The 19,047-nt window shown below is 43.6% G+C and overlaps 1 protein-coding gene across 1 annotated transcript in view; it reads left to right on the top strand.

Annotated features, from left to right (window-relative positions):
• The first annotated feature begins 417 nt into the window (after positions 1 to 417).
• The window catches only part of LRP2 (LDL receptor related protein 2), a 197,591-nt gene continuing 178,961 nt past the window's right edge, over positions 418 to 19,047 (top strand). The window contains exon 1 of the mRNA XM_041774050.1: positions 418 to 695. Within this exon, the coding sequence (XP_041629984.1) occupies positions 617 to 695 (79 nt within the window). The 5' untranslated portion in view covers positions 418 to 616. The remainder of the gene's footprint in view (positions 696 to 19,047) is intronic.

The following is a 19,047-nucleotide window of genomic DNA, read 5'->3' as shown; positions in this document are numbered from 1 at the left end:
CGCGGACCTCTTCGCGGGGAGGCTGGGGCGCCGCTTCCCGTGCAAGTGTCGGGCGAGTGCTCGCCCGTGAGCGTGAGGCCGCGAGGGGTGCGCAGACGCTGCAAGCGCAGCTGAAGTCCGCGTGCACGTGTCGGTGTTTGGGCGAGTGGGGATGCGCGCGCGCGCGTGCGGCCTCGGAGTGTGCGAGCCGGCACCCCCGCGAGCCTGCGAGGGGGACTGTCAGGCGGCGTGACGGTGCGGGGAGTGCGCGACTGTGTGTGACGCTGTGAGGGCGTGTGCGAGTGTGAGCGCACGTGTGTTCGAGTCCCTCGCGCCGCCGGCGCCGCGGATCGCAGGGGGCGGGCCGGGCGGCAGGGGGCCTGCCCCGCCGGATTCCCGCATGCTAGTTCCGGGGCGGCCGGGTCTCCGGGGCTTTCTGCGCGGCCCGGAGGGTGGGGACTGGCGCGGGTAGAAAACGGGATGCCCCGGGCGCCGGGCCCGGCTTTCCGCCGCTAGGAGCCGGCCGAGGCGCAGGCCTGCGGGAGCGCTCGCGGGCAGAGGCGCGGCGGCTGCGGCGGGCTCCGCGCGCCCACCTCCCGGGGAAGGAACGGCGAGGCCGGGCCCGGACGGCGCGGGGATGGAGCGCGGGGCGCCGGCCGTGGCGTGCACGCTGCTGCTGGCCCTCGCCGCCTGCCTGGCGCCGGCCGGTGGCCAAGGTAAGCGCCTGCCCGCCCGAGCTCCGCGCACAGCCCGGCACCCCCCGGCGGCGGCGGCCCGAGCCCGCGAGCGCACTTGCGGGGACCGCGGCCGGGCGGGGGCGGGGGCCGGGGCCGGGGCCGGGGCCGGGGCCGGGCGGCTGCCCCCGGGCGGCTCCCGCCGGGGCGCTCAGGTTGCTCCGCCCGGGGCCGCCGGGAGCAGCCCTCCTTCGCCCGCCCGCCCGGCATCCGAGCGGCCGCAAACCTGAGAAAGTAGCCCGGCCGGTTTCGGTGACAGCGCACCCCGCGGGGACCCCGTCTTTGTTCCGGCGGGACTTTCCCCCCGACCCTGTCGGGAGCCCCCGTGCAGCTGGAGCCCGGGGGCTGGGGTCCCCCCGGCCGGCGCGCCGTGGGCTGGGCGAGCGCGGAGGCTCCCGGCGGGGCGCGGCGCGGGGGGCGCGGGGCGGGGGGGTCCGCGATCCCCGCGATCCCCGCGGCGCGGCCCGGCGCGCCCCCCGCCACCTGCCGCGCTCCGCCCGCCGGCGCAGCCCCCCTCCCGCCGCGGCTCGGTCCCGGGGCCACCCTCCAGGGACCGCGTCTCCTTGCAGATGCTTTCCGAGCCCAGATAAGGCCGGGAGGCGGGATTGGCGCCGAGAGCCGCACGCCGCTGGGGCGTTTTCTTGAGGGGTTTCCCTTTTCACCGGGGGTGGGGGGTGGGGGTGGGGGTGGGGGTGGGGGTGGGGGCTTTTGTGTTGCTGAATGAGGCCGCGTCTGCGCGCCCGGAGTTTCCAGGGCTCGAGTGGAGGAAGTTTCTGGTAGGAAGCCCTTGAGAAAGCCTCCCAAGTTGTCAGAGGTTTACGAGTTTACAGGAACGGGCAGAGCAAAGAAAGGGAGGAAGACGTGGAGGGGGTGAAAAGGAGGAAAGGGGGAGAGAGAAGAGGCGCAGGAGCGCGCAGGGAGAGGGGACTGGAGCCGCAGCGCGGCGCGCTCCCGGGGGGCGGGGCGGGGCGGGGCGGGGGGGGCGGCCGGGATGAATGGGAAGCGCGCGGAGGCGGCGGGGGCGGCGAGCTCGCTGCGGGCATCGCGTTGCTAGGTAGCGGCCCCGAGCTGCGTGTGACCGACCGCCAGACAGACAGAGCGGACGCCGCTGCCTGCACAGGGGCTAATCTGTCTGTGCGGATGGGAGCGCGCTCCCCCCACCCCTTCCCCCGTCCTGCCCCTCCCTTCCCGTCCGACAACTTAATTGCCCTACAATGAAAATGAAACCCCTATTGTGGTAGGATTAGCCCAAGCAATAAATTGATTTCCCTGGATCGCATATTGGGGTTGATGGGTGGGGACTGTAGACCCCCCCCCCCCCCCATGTATGGCGGAGAGAGGGGAAAGCTTGTGGATGGGCCGGGGCTTGTATTCAGATGGTTAATCTGCTTTCTTTCCTCAATTCTTAGCGTAAGCTCCTTAGAGGGAATCAACTAAGTAATTATACTGCAACTCCTAGCAGTACCCATTTCAGGCTTCCTGGGAAGAAGTTTGGAAACGCCAACAAACCCCACTGGTCTTGTAAAAAAAAAAAAAAAAAAAAAAAAAGATCTTTGGAAAGGGAAGGGAGGCCGGGGGAGACCGTTAATAATTCTTGCTTTGAACACCTTTTTTTCTCAGTGTTGGTAACACAGAGAGAGGATTTATTGTTACTGCGGAGGCTTTGCCGCCGCGCGTCGGGTGATATACATCCTACGTCCTAAATATAGCCATAGGATTTACTATATGTTCCTGTCAGTGCCTGGCAAGGGGAAATCTTGTCCGCATTCATCTGGGATACATCTGGATTGTCCCCAGAGAACGAAAACTGACATTTTCTCCCCTGGATTGGTGGTTTGGTCACCAAATAAGCTGCACTCACTCTTCCGTCTTCTATAATAATATGTAATAATAATATGTGCGGTAAGAGTTGCATATCAGACACTTCTATTTGTGGCAGATGCTGTTTTAAGTGCTTTATACTTACTAGTCTGTATAATACCACTTTGATGGTAAGTGTTCTTACTCTCCGCATTTTACTGATGGGAAGTAATGTGCCCTGGGTCATACTGCTAGAAAATGGCAAAGCTGGGAGGCTAATCCAAGGGATTCTGAGTCCAGAGGCTATAATTTAACCGCCCTGGTAGGTGACTCGCTCCTCTATCTGCCTGTCTCTTTTCTTTTGTACTAAAAATGTCGCGCTCCCTGGGTTACTACCCATGCATGAGGTTCCTAAAGAAGCTGAGTGGCATTTTACAATCTTTGCCACAAAAGGTAAAAATCTACCTGCTGTGCCATAACTCTGGATATTTTTTTTTTCAGAAATTCTTTTCAGGTTTCCGTCACCTGACCCCAAGTATCCTCACTCTCAGTCTTCCTACTTGTCCTCTGGATAGCCTCAGCCTGGAAGGTTAAGGAGATTTCTAGATTCTTGTTGTATTGACTTATCCTGTTGTAAAGTGTGAGGACACTGTCCTTATTTTAGCATACGTTTTAGGTAAGATCTTCCCGCAGAGTTTGCATCATTAGATATTGGAACAGAGCTCTGGGTATTTTATGGTTAGTCTTAAAAAAAAAATTATAGCATATCCATAGCTAAAATTATTTGTATTTTCTTCATATTTTGTATAATGCTTTTAAGAAAAATTGGGAGAGCCTGAATTCTGGAGTCAAGTGGTCGGGGTTCCAGCAATGACTTTACCACTTTCCAGCTGTGTCACCCTGGGGAAGTCACTAAACTTTCATGGCTCAGATTGGTTATCTGCAAAATTGATGTGATAACCGGAGAATCTGTTCCATGGCATTTTATTAAAACATAAAGAGATAAAAGTGCTTAACATGTAAGGCCTCTAGACAATGATCATAAATGGCAGCAAATATTACATTGACCGACACTGAAAGTAACACTTTTTTTTTTTTTTGCTTACTATTCATATTTCTAATTTCTAAGTGCACATAAAGAAGTCTTAGGCATTTTTCACTAACATTTCTTTGAGGAATTCCCAGATCCCAGGATATGACTGGAAGTTTTTTTGAGAGAATGGTATCGATTTAAACAAAGTTCTAGTCTTTCCTCCAATAGAAGCTTGGTTATGCCTTTCATAGTGTCAGCTTTATGACAATTACATCTTCAGGTAAAGTTTATATATTTAAAAGGATGATGGGGGGCAGCCTGGGTGGCTCAGTGTTTTAGCACTGCCTTCAGCTCAGGGCGTGATCCTGGAAATCCAGGATTGAGTCCCATGTTGGGCTCCCTGCATGGAGCCTGCTTCTCCCTCTGCCTGTGTCTCTGCCTCTCCCTCTCTCTCTCTCTCTCTCTCTCTCTCTCTCCCTGTTTCTCACGAATAAATAAATAAAATCTTAAAAAAAAAAAAAAAAAAGGATGATGGGACCAGTAACAAGCATGCAACATTTTGGTCCTATTACACTCTGATACTGCCCCTGCTGGTCTTATTTCACAGCAGTTGGCTTCTTTTTCTCTGCTTGAAGTTCTTCCTAGCCAGTTTTTTGTAGGGCTTTTGCTCAAACTCCTTTCAATCTTGTGCCTATTCTGTTTTAATGGAAACTTAGGCTCTTACAGATGGAGGCAATCTTAGCTATCAGCTGGTCTACTTGCATTATTTTATAGATAAGCAACTAAACCCTGGAGGAGAGGAGAGGGGATTGAAAGGAGTGAAAGGGGGGAGGTGAAGCCCTTTTCCTAAGGTCATGTGGCCAGAGGTTAGAGCTAAGATCTAAACCCCATCTCCTCTTTGTGTCTTTCTAATTGATCATTTTAAGATACACTTACTTAGAATGTCCTCAGCCTGGTTGGTTGAGGAGGCCTCTAGATTGTTTTTCTGTTGATCCTGACCTGTCATATGAGGCCAAGTATGATGAAAAGATCACCTTGGCCAATCCTCTTAAAAAATTGGATAGGTCACATGTCTCAGGTTTAAGAAGAATCTCAAGTTTAAGAGGATAGGTTAATACAGCCATGTACCATGTGCTTTCAGTTTGGTCCAGAATTTATGCCATATCAGTGCTCCAATTTTCAAAGATCATACTTCTGGATCTATTTTTCAAAATCTTGGGCCATCAAAGCACATTCCTAAGGTCTCCGGGTTTCATAGTACAGACTGCTACATGAATAGGTTTCTAGTCTTAATTCAAAGTAATTGCTAGGTCATTGTTAATCATTGTCCATGTTGTCTAAGCAGGCACTCCAAGAACACTGACAGGTTTTATTCTACTAAATAAAAAGTGTTTAGTTAAAAAAATTTTTAATCGTCATTAAAAATACTGATATTGAGAGCCTAGTTTCTAGGAACCCCGGCTAAGATCTCAGCAATGTTAGAAAGATTTGACATATTTCAGCCTGAGTTTTGGGCTGTTTCTTTAACATGATCAGATTGGTTGTTGTATTGAATTATCAGAGACATTTCTTTGATGCTTCATGTGTTCTCTTGGGGTCCATGCAAATGTTTCCTTTTTTTTTTTTTTCATGCAAATGTTTCCTAAGTGATTTTTTTTTTTTTAAATAATCTCAGCATTGTGAAATGAAGTGGGAAGAGTGTGAAATTTTAGAGTTACAGGATCTGGGTTTAAATCTTGACAGGGTAGTTATGCCAATTAAATGAGAAGAGTGTGAAATGTTTTCTAGGTTGTGAGGTCTCACATATAATTCTATCCATCTTTATTAATCTCTTTAAGAACTTAATTTTAAAAAAGATTTTATTTATTTATTCATGAGAGACACACACACACAGAGAGGCAAAGACATAGGCAGAAGGAGACTCCTCTTGGGGAGCCTGATGCAGGACTCGATTCCAGAACCCTGGGATCACGACCTGAGCTGAAGGTGGACGCTCAACCACTGAGCCACCCAGGTGCCCCAAGAACTTAATTTTTTGAACTCGAGAAGAAGATATTATATTATCTTGATTTCCTCTTCTTCAAGATTTTATTTATTTATCCATGAGAGACACAGAGAGAGACAGAGACATAGGCAGAAGGAGAAGCAGGCTCCCCCTGGGGAGTCCGATGAGGGACTCAATCCCGGGACCCCAGGATCACACCCTGAGCTGAAGGCAGATGCTCAACCACTGAGCCACCCAGGTGTCCCATTCTTTTCTTTCTTTCTTTCTTTCTTTTTTTTTTTTTTTTTACACAAGTGGTCTTTTGCATCCATGCATGCTGGTATATCATTTTAGTGGCTACAACTTTATATATTATTCTAGACTCTTATGTTTGTAAATGACCAAAATCTAAACTGCCTGGAACCATGAAGGAAGTTTATTGAAAGATACAATTGAAAATATATAGCTATTAGGTTGAACCAAATGGGATTGCTGTTTTTCTAGACAGCTAAAATATTGGCAGTTTCTTTTGGCTCAATCTAATATAAAATGGGGGCTCAGCCTATGTCAGGATGATATGGTTTCTCTATCTCCTGACTCTGAGATGACTCTGTTCTCAAGTGTTATCTTTAATGTTCTAAGATGGCTGTCAGTGGCTCCTGGGCCCACATCCTTTCATGTCATGTCCATTGGGAAAGAGCAAGAGTTTTTGTCTTAATTGTTCCCAGGAAAAGTCTCAGTTGCATCTTGGGCTCTGCCTTAGGTCAAACTCAAATGGAGAACAAATCATTGTATCCATAAGCATGAAGTGTGCCTATGGCTTAGGCTTGGATCATATGCTTGGTCCCTGAAGTCATGGACTAATAAGGTTGGGCTGCAGAGGGAATTTGGGGTAGGGCTACCAGATGGTCAGAAGCTGGGCTGCAAAAACAACACGTATCTAGGACACCTTATCAGGTAAAACCAACTGATGTTATCTTATTTTATACATGAAGACAGACTGACAAGGATATAGAAATTTCTCAAGAGCAGGCAGTCCTGGGATAGCTCAATGAATTGAAGGGGCAAAAGTATTGGAAATATTAAGGGAAAAGACGTGATGCTCTGTGTTCATGTGATCACGTTGCAACTTTAAGTTTAGGAGAACAGGAGAAAGAAGGACTTCTAGAAGGTTTACTTGTGGCCTAAAAAATTCTTATTTAGGGCAGCCCCGATGGCCCAGAGGTTTACCGCCGCCTTCGGCCTGGGGCCTGATCCTGTAGACCCGGGATTGAGTTCCACGTCAGGCTCCCTGCATGGAGCCTGCTTCTCCCTCTGCTTGTGTCTCTGCCTCTCTCTCAATCTCTCTCTCTCTCTCTCTGTGTCTCTCATGAATAAATAAATAAAAACTTAAAAAAAAAAGAATTCTTATTTGGAGCAGACCTTTGTGATGAACAGGAAAGTTCTGGAAAATGAGCTGAAAGAGCAGAATACAGGAGCTCTTGAGTCCATTGTATGATTTTATTTTTCCTTGAATCCTAGGCTCTATTTCCTTTCCCAGCTAACTCTGCTTTCTTGTTTATATTCTTACGACTTTGTCCCTTTTCCAGGCAGGAGGCCTTGGATCTGAGAATGGGGTGGAAAGAAAGAAGAGAGGAGGCTCTGGAGACATATTAAAATGCTTCGGTGGAGGCACAGTGCATCTTGGTGCAAATCCAAGAGTCCTTAGCATCTAACCTAAGGACTGCTCCTGTAAATGGTAGAGCAGGTGTCTTTCACACCTGCCTGGAATAATTCAGAAATGCCAACTATATGCACTCTCTGCCTATGGTTATTTTGCTGGTCCTTAAGTCTGATTTCTTTTTTTTTTTTTTTTTAAGTCTGATTTCTAATAGCATGTGTCGAGAAATTAGAAACATTGTAATTCCGAAAGTAAGATGGGTACTTCTGACTTAGGACAGGACCAAACCACAATGCAAGGAAGTAAGTCTTTCCGAGAAGGTGTCAGGTTAGAAGGTGTCAGGTTAGACGATGTGAAGTTTCATGTCAAAAGCTTTGTGCTTTTAGTCATTAGCCCTCAGGTCATGCCTGACCCCCAAGGTTATTGGGAAAAGGGAGAAATGAATGAAAGGAGGAAATGTAATTACCATTCTGTGCATTGAAAAGTTAAGCCACTGTTACCATGGATACAATGGCTTGTTTATTGTCCAGATCTTGAGATGCAAGTTTGTAAGCAATCCCAGAGGTCTCCTTTAAGTTTATGTCCTATCAGTCAATAACACGCTAAGATTCTTTCTTAGTAACTTTGACAATAAGCCTTTAATCACTGATGTACTGATTGGCATTAAGTAACAACATACCTACTTTTGATGGTCCAGCAGGTGTTAAGGAAATGTGGAAAAGGGGAAGAAGACAGTAGCTACAATTCTGTTATGTTAGACTTTCTTGAATTTCCATATAGAAACATCCTGTCTTATCATGTCAGGTTTGCTTGTCACCTTGGTCCCAATTTTTGGTTTTTATCTCATTAACAAGGAGAAGCTTTTCTGAGTAAAGGCTGAAAAATCAAAATCACTTATTTCATAAGAAAATTCTCAAAGTTGAATTTAAGAATGAAGTTTTTAAAATCTGGAATATGTCAATCTTAGACACATTTTAATCTCACTAACGGAGAGGAGAAAATGTCAGCATGTGCTTCCACACTGGTTTAATTTTGATGTGGGGAAGGGTGTGGAGGATACTTTTTGTTGCAAGAAACCAGAAACCGAACACCCACCCCAAACCGGCTTAAACAATAAGGGGTATTTATTGGCTCATGTAAGTAGAAAATTCTGAGGCAGAGTGGGGTTCAGGTGAGGTGCAGTCAGGGCTCCAGTTCTCTTTCTTTGTGTTTTTCTTGACTCTACTCTCTTCTAGGTTTCAGCTTTGTTTTCAGGCCAGCTTCCCCTATTGTTACATTATAGCTGCCAGAGCAAATGGGGCTACATGTTTTCTTGATCATATCTAGGGGGCAATTCAACTGTGAGATTTTGGTTATGTTCTCAAGCATTATTTCACCACGGCTTACAGAATGCTATAATTTCTAGGGACCCTAAATAGAAGTCAGCCAGCTCTCCCAATTTGGTATATCATCAAAATCACCTAGGGAGCTTTGAAAAGCAGGTAGATTCTTAGGTTAAAACCCATACTTACTAAATCAGGAGTACGGGCTTCTGGTTTTACAGAGTTTCCAGTTGATTCTGACGGCCAGACAATTTTGGAACAACTGATCTAGATAGCTGCCTCATTTTTGAGTTTTGTAACTAAAGGTATACTGACATGCCGCTGTAAATCCCTTCCAGTGGCAGTTAAGTATACTTGGTTAAATCCATACTTTGTTTTGCGTGAGGATATTACAAAGTAGTTACAGGAAAGGAAAACTACTCTTTCACATCTAGTACTACCTCCATTCTTGGCCATCTCCTTTCCTGGCCAACATGACAGCATCTCCCCAGGGCCACTGTTTGTGTCTTAATTATATTAAATGTGGCAGGAGAAAAACACACAAAAAACTATGTTGCCTGGTCTAATTGTACATTTATGAAACTAGGGACACCTGGGTGGCTCAGTGGTTGAACGTCTGCCTTTGTCTTAGGACGTGATCCTGGGGTCCTGGGATCCAGTCCCGAATCAGGCTCCCCATGGGGAGTCTGCTTCTCCCTCTGTCTATGTCTCTGCCTCTTTCTGCGTGTCTCTCATGAATAAATAAAAACCTTAAAAAAAATTGTGAAACTAATCTCAACCTCAGACCTGCTTCCTGGCTAGGCCATTTGCTTTCCTATTTCCTTACATCTCCTCTTTCTTCAAACTGCCAAAACCCCCTTATCTCAGATGACATTTTTTCCCCTCCTCCTCCTCCTCCTCCTCCTCCTCCTCTTCTTTTAAGTTTTTATTTATTTATTTAAGAGACAGAGAGTGAGCACAGGGGAGTGGGAGGGAGACACAACTCCCCACTGAGCAGGGAGCTGGAAGCTTGGCTTGATCCCAGGCCCCTGAGATCATGACCTGAGCCGAAGGCAGATGCTTAACCGACTGAGCCACCCAGGTGCCCTGACACTGCTTCTTATAAATGTGAAAATAGAAGCAATCAGAAGAGAGCTCCACAAACCCCCATAACTCAGCCATAATCACCCACATTTATTCTGTCTATATATCTCCCCTCCTGTTACTGTAGATGAAGTTTCCAGGCTCTTAAGTTCAAGCAGTTCATTCATGTTCTAGATTGATTTCTATCTCATCTCTCACTAACTGCTCTCTTTGCCCCACATTCCTTTCTGTCACCCTATTTCTCTGTCCCTCTTTATGGCAAAATTCCTTCCCAGACTTGTCTATATTCACTTCAGTTTCCCTCCCCCAATTTTTCTCAAATCCGTGCCATTCAAATTTTTGCTCCCACCTTTAAGAGATACGTCTTTTGCCATGGTCACTAATAACACCATGCTGTTAAATCCAATAATCCATTCTCAGTTGTTTTATTTAACTGGGCAACAGCATCGGACACAGTGTATCCTGCCTTCCTCCATGAAACACATAATTTGGCTTTTAAGAAATCTCATTTTCTTGGTTTTCATCTTTCCTCGCTGGCCTCTGCTTGCTGTCTTTTTGATATCTCCCTCTCGTTCCTGTCCATCTTTGGAGACTACTTTTCATCTCTATCTATATACTACTTCTTTGGAAACTCATCCTGTCTCATGGCTCAACTTCCAAATTTATGAATCTAATCCAGACCAATACCCTAAACTCCAGACTCGTATATCCAACTGCTTATTTGACATACCTGTCTGGCTGTCTAATAGTCCTCTTAGACTTATGTTCAAAACTGAACTCTGATCTTCATTAATGCCCAAATCTGCTTTCTGCTAGACTTTTCCATCTTTGTAAATGGCTGGTCCATCCTTGCTCAGATTCCAAACCTTGGGCTCTGGTTTGACTCCTCTTTTTTCTTTTATACCTCACATCCTATCCATCAGAAAATCACACTGTTTTAACCTTCAAATTGTATCTGAAATCCACTTTTCACCATGTTTATTGCTACCACCCTGGTCCAAGTCACAGTCAACTCTTAAGATTATTGCAATAGCTTCCTTACTGATCACCCCACTTCCCTTCTGACCCTCTTCTGTCTACTCTCAGCACCTGTTTAGAACATCAGTCAGAATGTGTTACTCCTCTGCTCAAAAGCTCCAGTGGCTTCGGTCACACACAAGTTGGGTTGTCCAGAAGTGGACACTGAGATGGAGTTCAGAGTAAAAGATGTCTATTAAGATCACTGTCTTTGAAGAGAAAGGAAGAAGCAGGAATAGCAGAGGAAGAAGTTAAACTGTGAGAAGGGGGCACCTCGGTGGCTCAATCAGTTAAGTGTCTGCCTTCAGCTCAGGTCATGATCCCAGAGTCCTGGGATGGAGCCCTCCCTGCTCAGGGCTCCCTGCTCCACAGGGAGTCTGCTTCTCTCTCTGCCTATCACCCTGTTTGTGCGCTCTCTCTCTTTCTCAGATAAATAAATAAAATCTTAAAAAAACACACAACTGTGAGAAGGCCTCAGTCAACTTAGTGGGGACTCTCTGGAGCAAGAGTTGGCTGTGGGTGTTCTGTGTCAGGCTGAAATGGCCTTCTGCAGGTACTAGATGTGGCCTGCCCCACAAAGGACATGACCTTGGGCAAGGTGCCCTTTTATAACTGAGGTGGACCCCAAAGGAGCTGAGTGAATGTAGAAAGTCCTTGGCAGGGACATGTGATGACCCAATTCTAGATCTATCGTCTTTTTCCTTCTCGTAAAGAGAGTCCAAATCCTTACAATGGCCTACAGTTCCCTAACCATCTGGCCTTCACATCACTTCCTTGGCCTCACCTCTTTCTCCTCTCTCCCACTCACAGTGCTCTAGGCATGGTGACAATTCTTGCTTCCCTCCTACCCCCCACCCCCTGCATAGTGAGTACTTTACAGCTTCTCTACTAGCTTTTTCTCTTCCTGAACGCTCTTGCCTTCAATTGTGCATAACTTGCTCCTTGCCTCCTAAAGGTCTTTGCTTATAGGTCACCTTCTCCGATTCTTTCCTGATTAACTCTTCATTGCACTTCTCACCATCTGACAAAATGTATGTAATTTATTTATTTAATATTGTCCTCCCTTCTCTAATATCTCAATTTCATGAGGGCAGGGATTCTTATCTCTTGTTCATTGCTTTATTCCTAGTATCCAGAATAGCAGTAAAAAAATAAGTATAAGTTGAACAAATGAATAAATGCCATCATGAACTAACTTTAAAGCTAAGAAGGGGCATCCTCAGCTCCTCGCCATGTCCCTGGTATTGCCAGCCTTTAATTACCCCAGGCCCCTGGGGGCCCCATCAAAGACCCAATGGAGAAAAAAAATTGCTATCTCTATCAAAACAAGTGGCTTAGCAACGCTGTTTCTTTCCATTTGACTCTCTCCTTTCCTCCGCCTCGCTGACCCCAACTACTGATGATTCCCAATGCATTTGAGAGTAGCTGATTCTGCATCAGTCTCTCTAACTTTTCTGACTTTAACTTAGACACTTGGTAACGCTGTGAGAATCCTCTGTACCTACAGAATGGGTCATTCTGCTATTTTATTAGGACAGATTTGGTACAGTAGCTTTTATACAAAGATAAGGCAAAGTTTTTAGACACTATGTGAGTGGACTGTCATTCTGTGTTTAAACAACACAAAAGAAAGCTGTCTGAGACCACAGCACAGTGAAAACAGCCTTGATCAGACAAAAGGGCCTCTTTGAAGAGGGGAGTGGTTTCCCAACTCAGGGAGGCGGCATGGACTATGGTGGAAAGAACACCACACGTCAAGCCAGGACATTCATGGGTCTTGTTCCTGATGAATGAAGGAAAAATGGGCTCAACCAAAGAAGGCTCAGACTGCTGAAAAATGCCCATGGCTACTTGTCCTGTGGGCACAGTCTTTCTCATTCCAGATCCCATTCTTTTGCAGACTCCACATGTAACCATGACCAAATAAGTTAGAAGCAGAGGAATGGCTCAGTTACATGTGCAAATGGGTAGTGAAGTTGCAGGAATGAGCTAAAACAATTATAAATATTTTGGAGTGCTTACCTGTCTGACATTGTCTTAAATGTTTTACAGCCATTAATTTATCTACTTCTTCATTAACAATCTGAATTTATGGATAAAAGACCAAGGCAAAGACAGGTGTGATGATTTGCCTAAAACCATCAAATTACTAAGTGGTGTCACTAAGATTTGAACCCTTATTCTTACATATTGTCACTGTGGATAAGTAGGAGCAAGTGGCAGATAGTGCCTCTGTACACATTCAAAGCCTCTTTTAATAATTCATATTATGTTAAGATGACTTCATTTCAGATGCCGGTACCTTTGCTACTCTGGCAGTCATTCATTCAATACATGCTGATCAAGACCTTATGCTTCAGGTGTGATGTAATTAGTTATATTAAAGGAAAGAGAGGGGTACCTGGGTGTCTCAGTCACTTAAGTGTCTGATTCTTGATTTTGGCTTAGGTCATGATCTCAGGGTCATGAGACTGAGCCCCATGTGGGGCTCTGCACTGGACATGCAGCCTGCTTAAGATTCTTGCTCTCTCTCTCCCTCTCCCTCTGCCCCTGCCTCCTGCTCATTCTTTCTCTCTTAAAAAAATATGGAGAGATTCCTATGAGAGAGGCCTGTCCAAAGGATCTTACTGTTCAGAAGAGTACTTTTCTATTTTAACCTACTTTTTCCTCTATACTCTTTAGGTACCCAGTGATTCTTGCCTGCTGGTTTCCTGCTCTGCTACCATTCCTTATCTGGGAATATTCTCTTCTCTATAATTACTTGTCTTTTAACTCAAAAGATGGCACCCAATTAGAGAGTTCTATTCTAACTTCTTTTTAGGGATGGCAGTGAAGTACAGATTTTTAAAAGTTATTTTTTAGTATGTAAGGAAAAATTCTTACTAAGTTCTCTTATTCAAAATCCTCGGAGAAAGTAATGAACAACCAATGAGAATGGAGTCTCTTTATATCTGAGGAGGCTGTTCATGTAGAGATGCAGAAGGGCTAGAGGTGCTGAAAGTCTCTTGGCCCCCAGGCATCTCTCACCCTGGCCAAGGTGTCTGCTTTGTCACCATTAGGACCAGTCCTTTAGAGTAAGACATTGTTTCTCCCCAAAACTCTGTTTAAAATGTAGAAATGTTTATTCCTGTATGATAAAGGACTTAATTGAGATAGCAAATGCACAGTAAAAGTTTGCTAGAGCAAGGTTCAGTGAGAACAAGACTCAAAGCTGGTATGTTTTGAGGGGGGACCAAAGAAGGGAAGAAGCCGCCAGAAGATGAGAGATAGTCTTGAAAGGGAGTCAACTTCATCTCTTCATTGGGTTGCCTAAATCAGCTTTTCTAGAATAACAATGTATTCTTGCTTGTGCCTTTTCTTAGGATGATTTTATGGGCAATTTCTGCTGTGAATCTGTCAAATGGACTTCAAAAATAGAACTTCTTACCTCCTATGATGGCTCTCCTTTCTCAAGTTAGCTCTAGTTGAAGTAGGATTGTTAGAAAAAAAGGAGAGGTTGACTCTAAAAGCCACCAAACTGTGGCTCAGCATTGGATTCATTCTCTCAGCATTGGATTCATCAGTGCTGGGTAAGATGGAGAGTAGGCTTTGGGTCTAATGTATATACTTCTTCTAGACCATAATGATGACTACTGATAGGAAATTCTAGTTTTGTTCTTGGTATGTAATTAATAAAAGGATTTGGCAAATGAATAAGGTAAAATACACATATTTTCTCAAGTCAATTGCTAAATGGTTAATTTTTATGTACCAAAACTGAATTTTTTTCTAGTTCACTTCTGCCATAAACATTTACCTCTTCCCTAATATTTAGTGCAGTGAGGTGTTGAAAGAATTTGCAAAGTAATCATTGGAAGCTGAGATCCTGGTGAAAAACAAAATACATGGTTTAAAAATTGAACGTAACCCCTGGAAGAGAGTGAAAGTTAGATGATTCTCACTGTAAATAATTAAACCCAGCAGTGCAGACAAGAGAACCCATGGGGCTTGAGCTAAGCAGGGTGCATCTTGTATAGAGCACTTTCACTTCCTTGGAAGGGAAAATCAAAGAGCTCTTTAATAGTTGTTGCTGATTGTGAATATGTGCAACAAAATCCTACTGTGATCCAGATTTGTTTTTCAAACACTTTACAGTGATGGAAGGGATGAGAAAGTGAGGGAAGGGGAACAATGTTCTATGAAGGCCCTCACACTCTTTTCCTTTAGCAAGGCCATGCGTGATTTGTCACAGTGACCTGGGACTTTGGTCCCCCCCAGAGCCCTCTTGCACTATGAGTGCATTGGCAGATCAAAGACAGTTGGCTTTTTTTCCCCCCAGAGAAGCCATGGATCTAACTAATTGAGAACTGGATAGCCACGAGACATGTGTGTGGGATGTATTTTTTTCTGATCTTCTCTAACAGTGTTGGTTTTCTTAGACTCCTCCCTTTTTATTGAGGTGAGTGGGGGAGCAAGTGGTTGATGTGAATTTTTCTTTTTTTTTTTTCTGATCTTTTTTCTATCTGTAAAAAAGGGAGTAAGGTTTCACACATTTCACAGAAGTGGGCTTGAATATTGGCATTATGAAGTGCTTTGTTTTATTTTGCTTCAAAAGTTAACATTTTAAGTAACATTTAAGTTACTTAAGGCTGAAACAGATTTTGTGTAGCATACAGTTCAATCAATTTTAATACATGTATGTATTTGTGTAACCACCGCCACAATCAAGATCAGAACAGCTCAGTAGTACCATGTCCCCCTCTCCATTCCCTCACACTGTTTCTTTGTAGTCACACCTTCTAAATAGGTTTTGAAGTTATCTTTTTGAAAACTCACTTTCTCATATGAAAGTCTCAATTGCCTTTGATTTGTTCATTTTTATTCAAAGAGGGATCCTAGTTCATTTTTGAAGTAACTCAAAATGACATGGATGGTAAGGTCGCAAGGCTGCTTTTTCTTAATTATAAAAGAGGAAAAAACTGGAAAGATGGTAGCTCTTTCAGTATAGCTATATAAGGAAAAAAAAAACAAACTTGGCTTGTTGCTAGATTGGAATCTGCAAAGAAAACATGCTAAAAAAATCTCCCTTGATGAGGGGGACAGAGGTTTATTTTTTATTTAACAATTTACCCCTTGACACTTGGGAAATGATTAGTTGATGTTTTCAAAGAAGATTAAGTCAGTGTGGTTAATTAACTGTGATAATCAGGTGACTTAAATCAATTAACTCCTTGTTAACAATTTCCATCAATTTTGTAAATAAATGACTAAATCAGTAAATTGTGCTCTTGAGATTAAAGGGTATTTCCTGATTTATTTTATTGATGACAAATTAGAGATTTTCTCCTTTTCATCTTGTTTCCTCCCTGCCAACCTTACTTTTACAAATGAGAACTCTCAAGGTAGTATAGTTTGAGAGGAGCACACCAGGGTAACTTTTAATATATGGCTTTAAAGAAAAGTCAGACTGAAGGACAGACACCTTTGCTCCTTCATCTTAGCAGATTTTGAAAGAATCATGGAAATGGAACTTAAATAGTGTGTACATAATAACATTAAGGGAGAATGCGAATAGCAAATAATCAAACTCACTTTAGGATAAGCTCTTACTTTTAAGTTCCTTAATATTTTATTTTCTTTCCTTTTTCTTTATTTCTTTTTTTAAGATTTTATTTTTTTATTCATGAGAGACAGAGAGAGAGGGAGCGAAAGCGAGAGAGAGAGAGAGAGAGAGAGGAAGAGACATAGGCAGGAGGAGAAGGAGGCTCCCTGTGGGGAGCTCGATGTGGGACTTGATCCCAGGACTTTGGGATCATGACCTGAGCCAAAGGCAGACATTCAACCACTGAGCCACCCTGGTGTCCCTTTCTTTCCTTTTTCTAAGTTAAAACTAAATAATAGATATAATATGAAACAGAATTTGGCTTTTAGCTAGAAGGAACCGATAATGGATATCTTAGGTGCTCTATTTAAAGGAAATTTATAAAAATATTGGTATTTATTGATTGTACTAGTCTGTAAAGGTTGATTGCAGTTCTAAAATATCATAGAAATATACAACTGAATGTTTTTAGAATCTTTACAATTGAAAATTTTTTTCTTCACATACATGATTTTGTTGTCTTGGACAACAAAACAGCTGAAACATTAAAAAATGATCCCCCAACCCCTTAAATATGCCATTGCATTTTCTGAGAGGCATTGAATATTCTGGGGATTTGCATTGTAGGACAGATATTTTAAGCTTGTTTAGGATTGCTTCAAAAAGGAATATTTGGCATCGTGAATAACTTCTGAGGAATTAGTACATATTTGCAAAGATTCTGTGCTAAAATCACCCACATTTTATAAAGAGAAGATTCTTAGAATTTCCTTGAAGGTACAGAATGTGGCCTAAATGGTGGGAATGAACTGAAGCCAGTGACATAAACTTAAATCTCTGGCTGCTTAGTAAAACTTTGGGCTTTTCCTAACTACTATAGAAGCTTTTTGGTTATGTCCCCAGTACCCCTTCCCCATCAGCCCAAGGATCTCAAGGAAAAACGCTGGACATTGTTAACTTGTGGCCACATCCTTTCTGGGGCTGGGACATTGCCTGATGTTGGAGTTTGGAGATTTAGGTCGGTTACTTTCCAGATGTGTACCCCTGGGCCATTTGATCTCTCTCTAGCTTCAGTTTCCTTGGGTGTTAGTAATTTCTACCCCTGCAGGCCCCTGAGAATATTTAAAGGACATTTTTAACATGTAAGGTCTTGGCACTTGGTAAGCATTCAGGAAACATTTGGCCCCACAGGGAACCTCGTGTGAAATCATTCATAGTTGACCAGCTCTTGGTTAGGTCATGCAGCAGAACAGCCATCATGCTGTGGTCTTTTGAAATAAAGGAGTCACTTGTCAAATACTCTATCCATAGAACTTGCTGGGGAAAAATATAGCTTTTATTTTATTTTATTTTATTTTATTTTATTTTATTTATTTTATTTTATTTTATTTTATTTATTTTTTAAGGGGGTGAAACTATCAGACAAGGAAGCATTAGAAGATAGGCCCTATAACCTGCCTCTCTACCCCAAGAACCTTTTGTTCTTTACTTCTCAGGTCTTGAAAGCACAAAGCTAAAATGTCATATTGCAGAAAATTTCAAACTCTGAATGAATCCAATACTTCCATTTCATATGTTCTGTGTATGTTTCCTGCAAACCTGGTCTCATGCAGGATTTACTGATAAGGTCTTATTATTTTGAGAATAAGAATGATGGAACCAAGAGGCTAAGTAGAGTCAGGTGTGTCCTCTGGTCAAGGAGAAGGATTTCTAGGGGGAAGAGTATATCTGAAGGTGAACACTTGGCTCGTGATGTTTTGGGCAGAATGTGTAAGGATCACAATCAATGATGTATTGTTTCTTTTATAATAGTTTTTATTGCATGAAACTAGAACAACGTCAGTGAGAAGTTCAAGGGAGTGAGAAAGCTGTTAGTCCATTCAGATTTGATTAATAATCAGTGAATATTATCATTAATATATTTAGTCCTATACAGATTTATTGAGATCCTATTGGACCTAGAAGTGGAGTCACAGATGGGAGAAAGCATGTAAATAAACAATTGTGCTAAATGGCAGTGAGAGGTGCTATAGTAGAAGTTTGGGAGCACAGGAAAGGAGCAATGAAGTCAAGTAGGCCTGAGGGTGCCAAGAGCCAAGGAGGACCACGAAGATTACTATTTGAGCTGGGTCTTCAGGAGGGTGTGTCAGCAAGAGATGGAGTTGGAAGAGTGGAGTCTGATGAGACTGTGGAGGACTTTGTATGTCAAGAAGTTTGGTGCTTTTGAAGAAATGTAATGTGCCAAGTGCGATGATCAGACTTCTGTTTTGTAAAGATAATGCTTGCTGCAAGAGGGAAAGCAGATCAACCAGTTAAGTTAGAGGACAGATGATGAGGGTAGAACTAAACATATACATATGGGCCAAGAGGTGATGAGAAGGGTAGAGAGCCATCATGGAATATAGAGAAAGCTTTTATTTGTGGCTCTTTGATAATTCCTATATTTGTTTTATAAGTTGATATGCTTTATCTATGGGAATATTAGACATGTCTTTTCCATGTACATGCATGTTACATACATTCATAACTACTTGATAGTATTTTCTTGAATCCCCTTGTCTTAAACAGTTCTAGCTTATTGACCATCTGGGTATGATGTGTGATGTCTTTTCTAATTTAGCGTATTGAATCCAAGTTGGGGTGGAGGAATGGAAATGTGTAGGCTTTTAAAAAAATTATTTTTATTTTTATTTTTGTCATAATGCCTCAGTGTCATTGTTAGCATTTAGAGGATAGAGGATAGGGATGGTAAACCAACTGTTATATATAGGACAGTTCCATGTGACTAGGAACTGTCTAGCCCTAAATGCCAATGGCGTCTGTGTTGAGGGTCCATCTTGGTTGACAAGGAGTA

Source organism: Vulpes lagopus, chromosome 11 (assembly GCF_018345385.1).
Source record: "Vulpes lagopus strain Blue_001 chromosome 11, ASM1834538v1, whole genome shotgun sequence".
NCBI classification, from domain to species: Eukaryota; Metazoa; Chordata; class Mammalia; order Carnivora; family Canidae; genus Vulpes; species Vulpes lagopus.
This window is presented reverse-complemented; position numbering and strand designations above follow the sequence as displayed.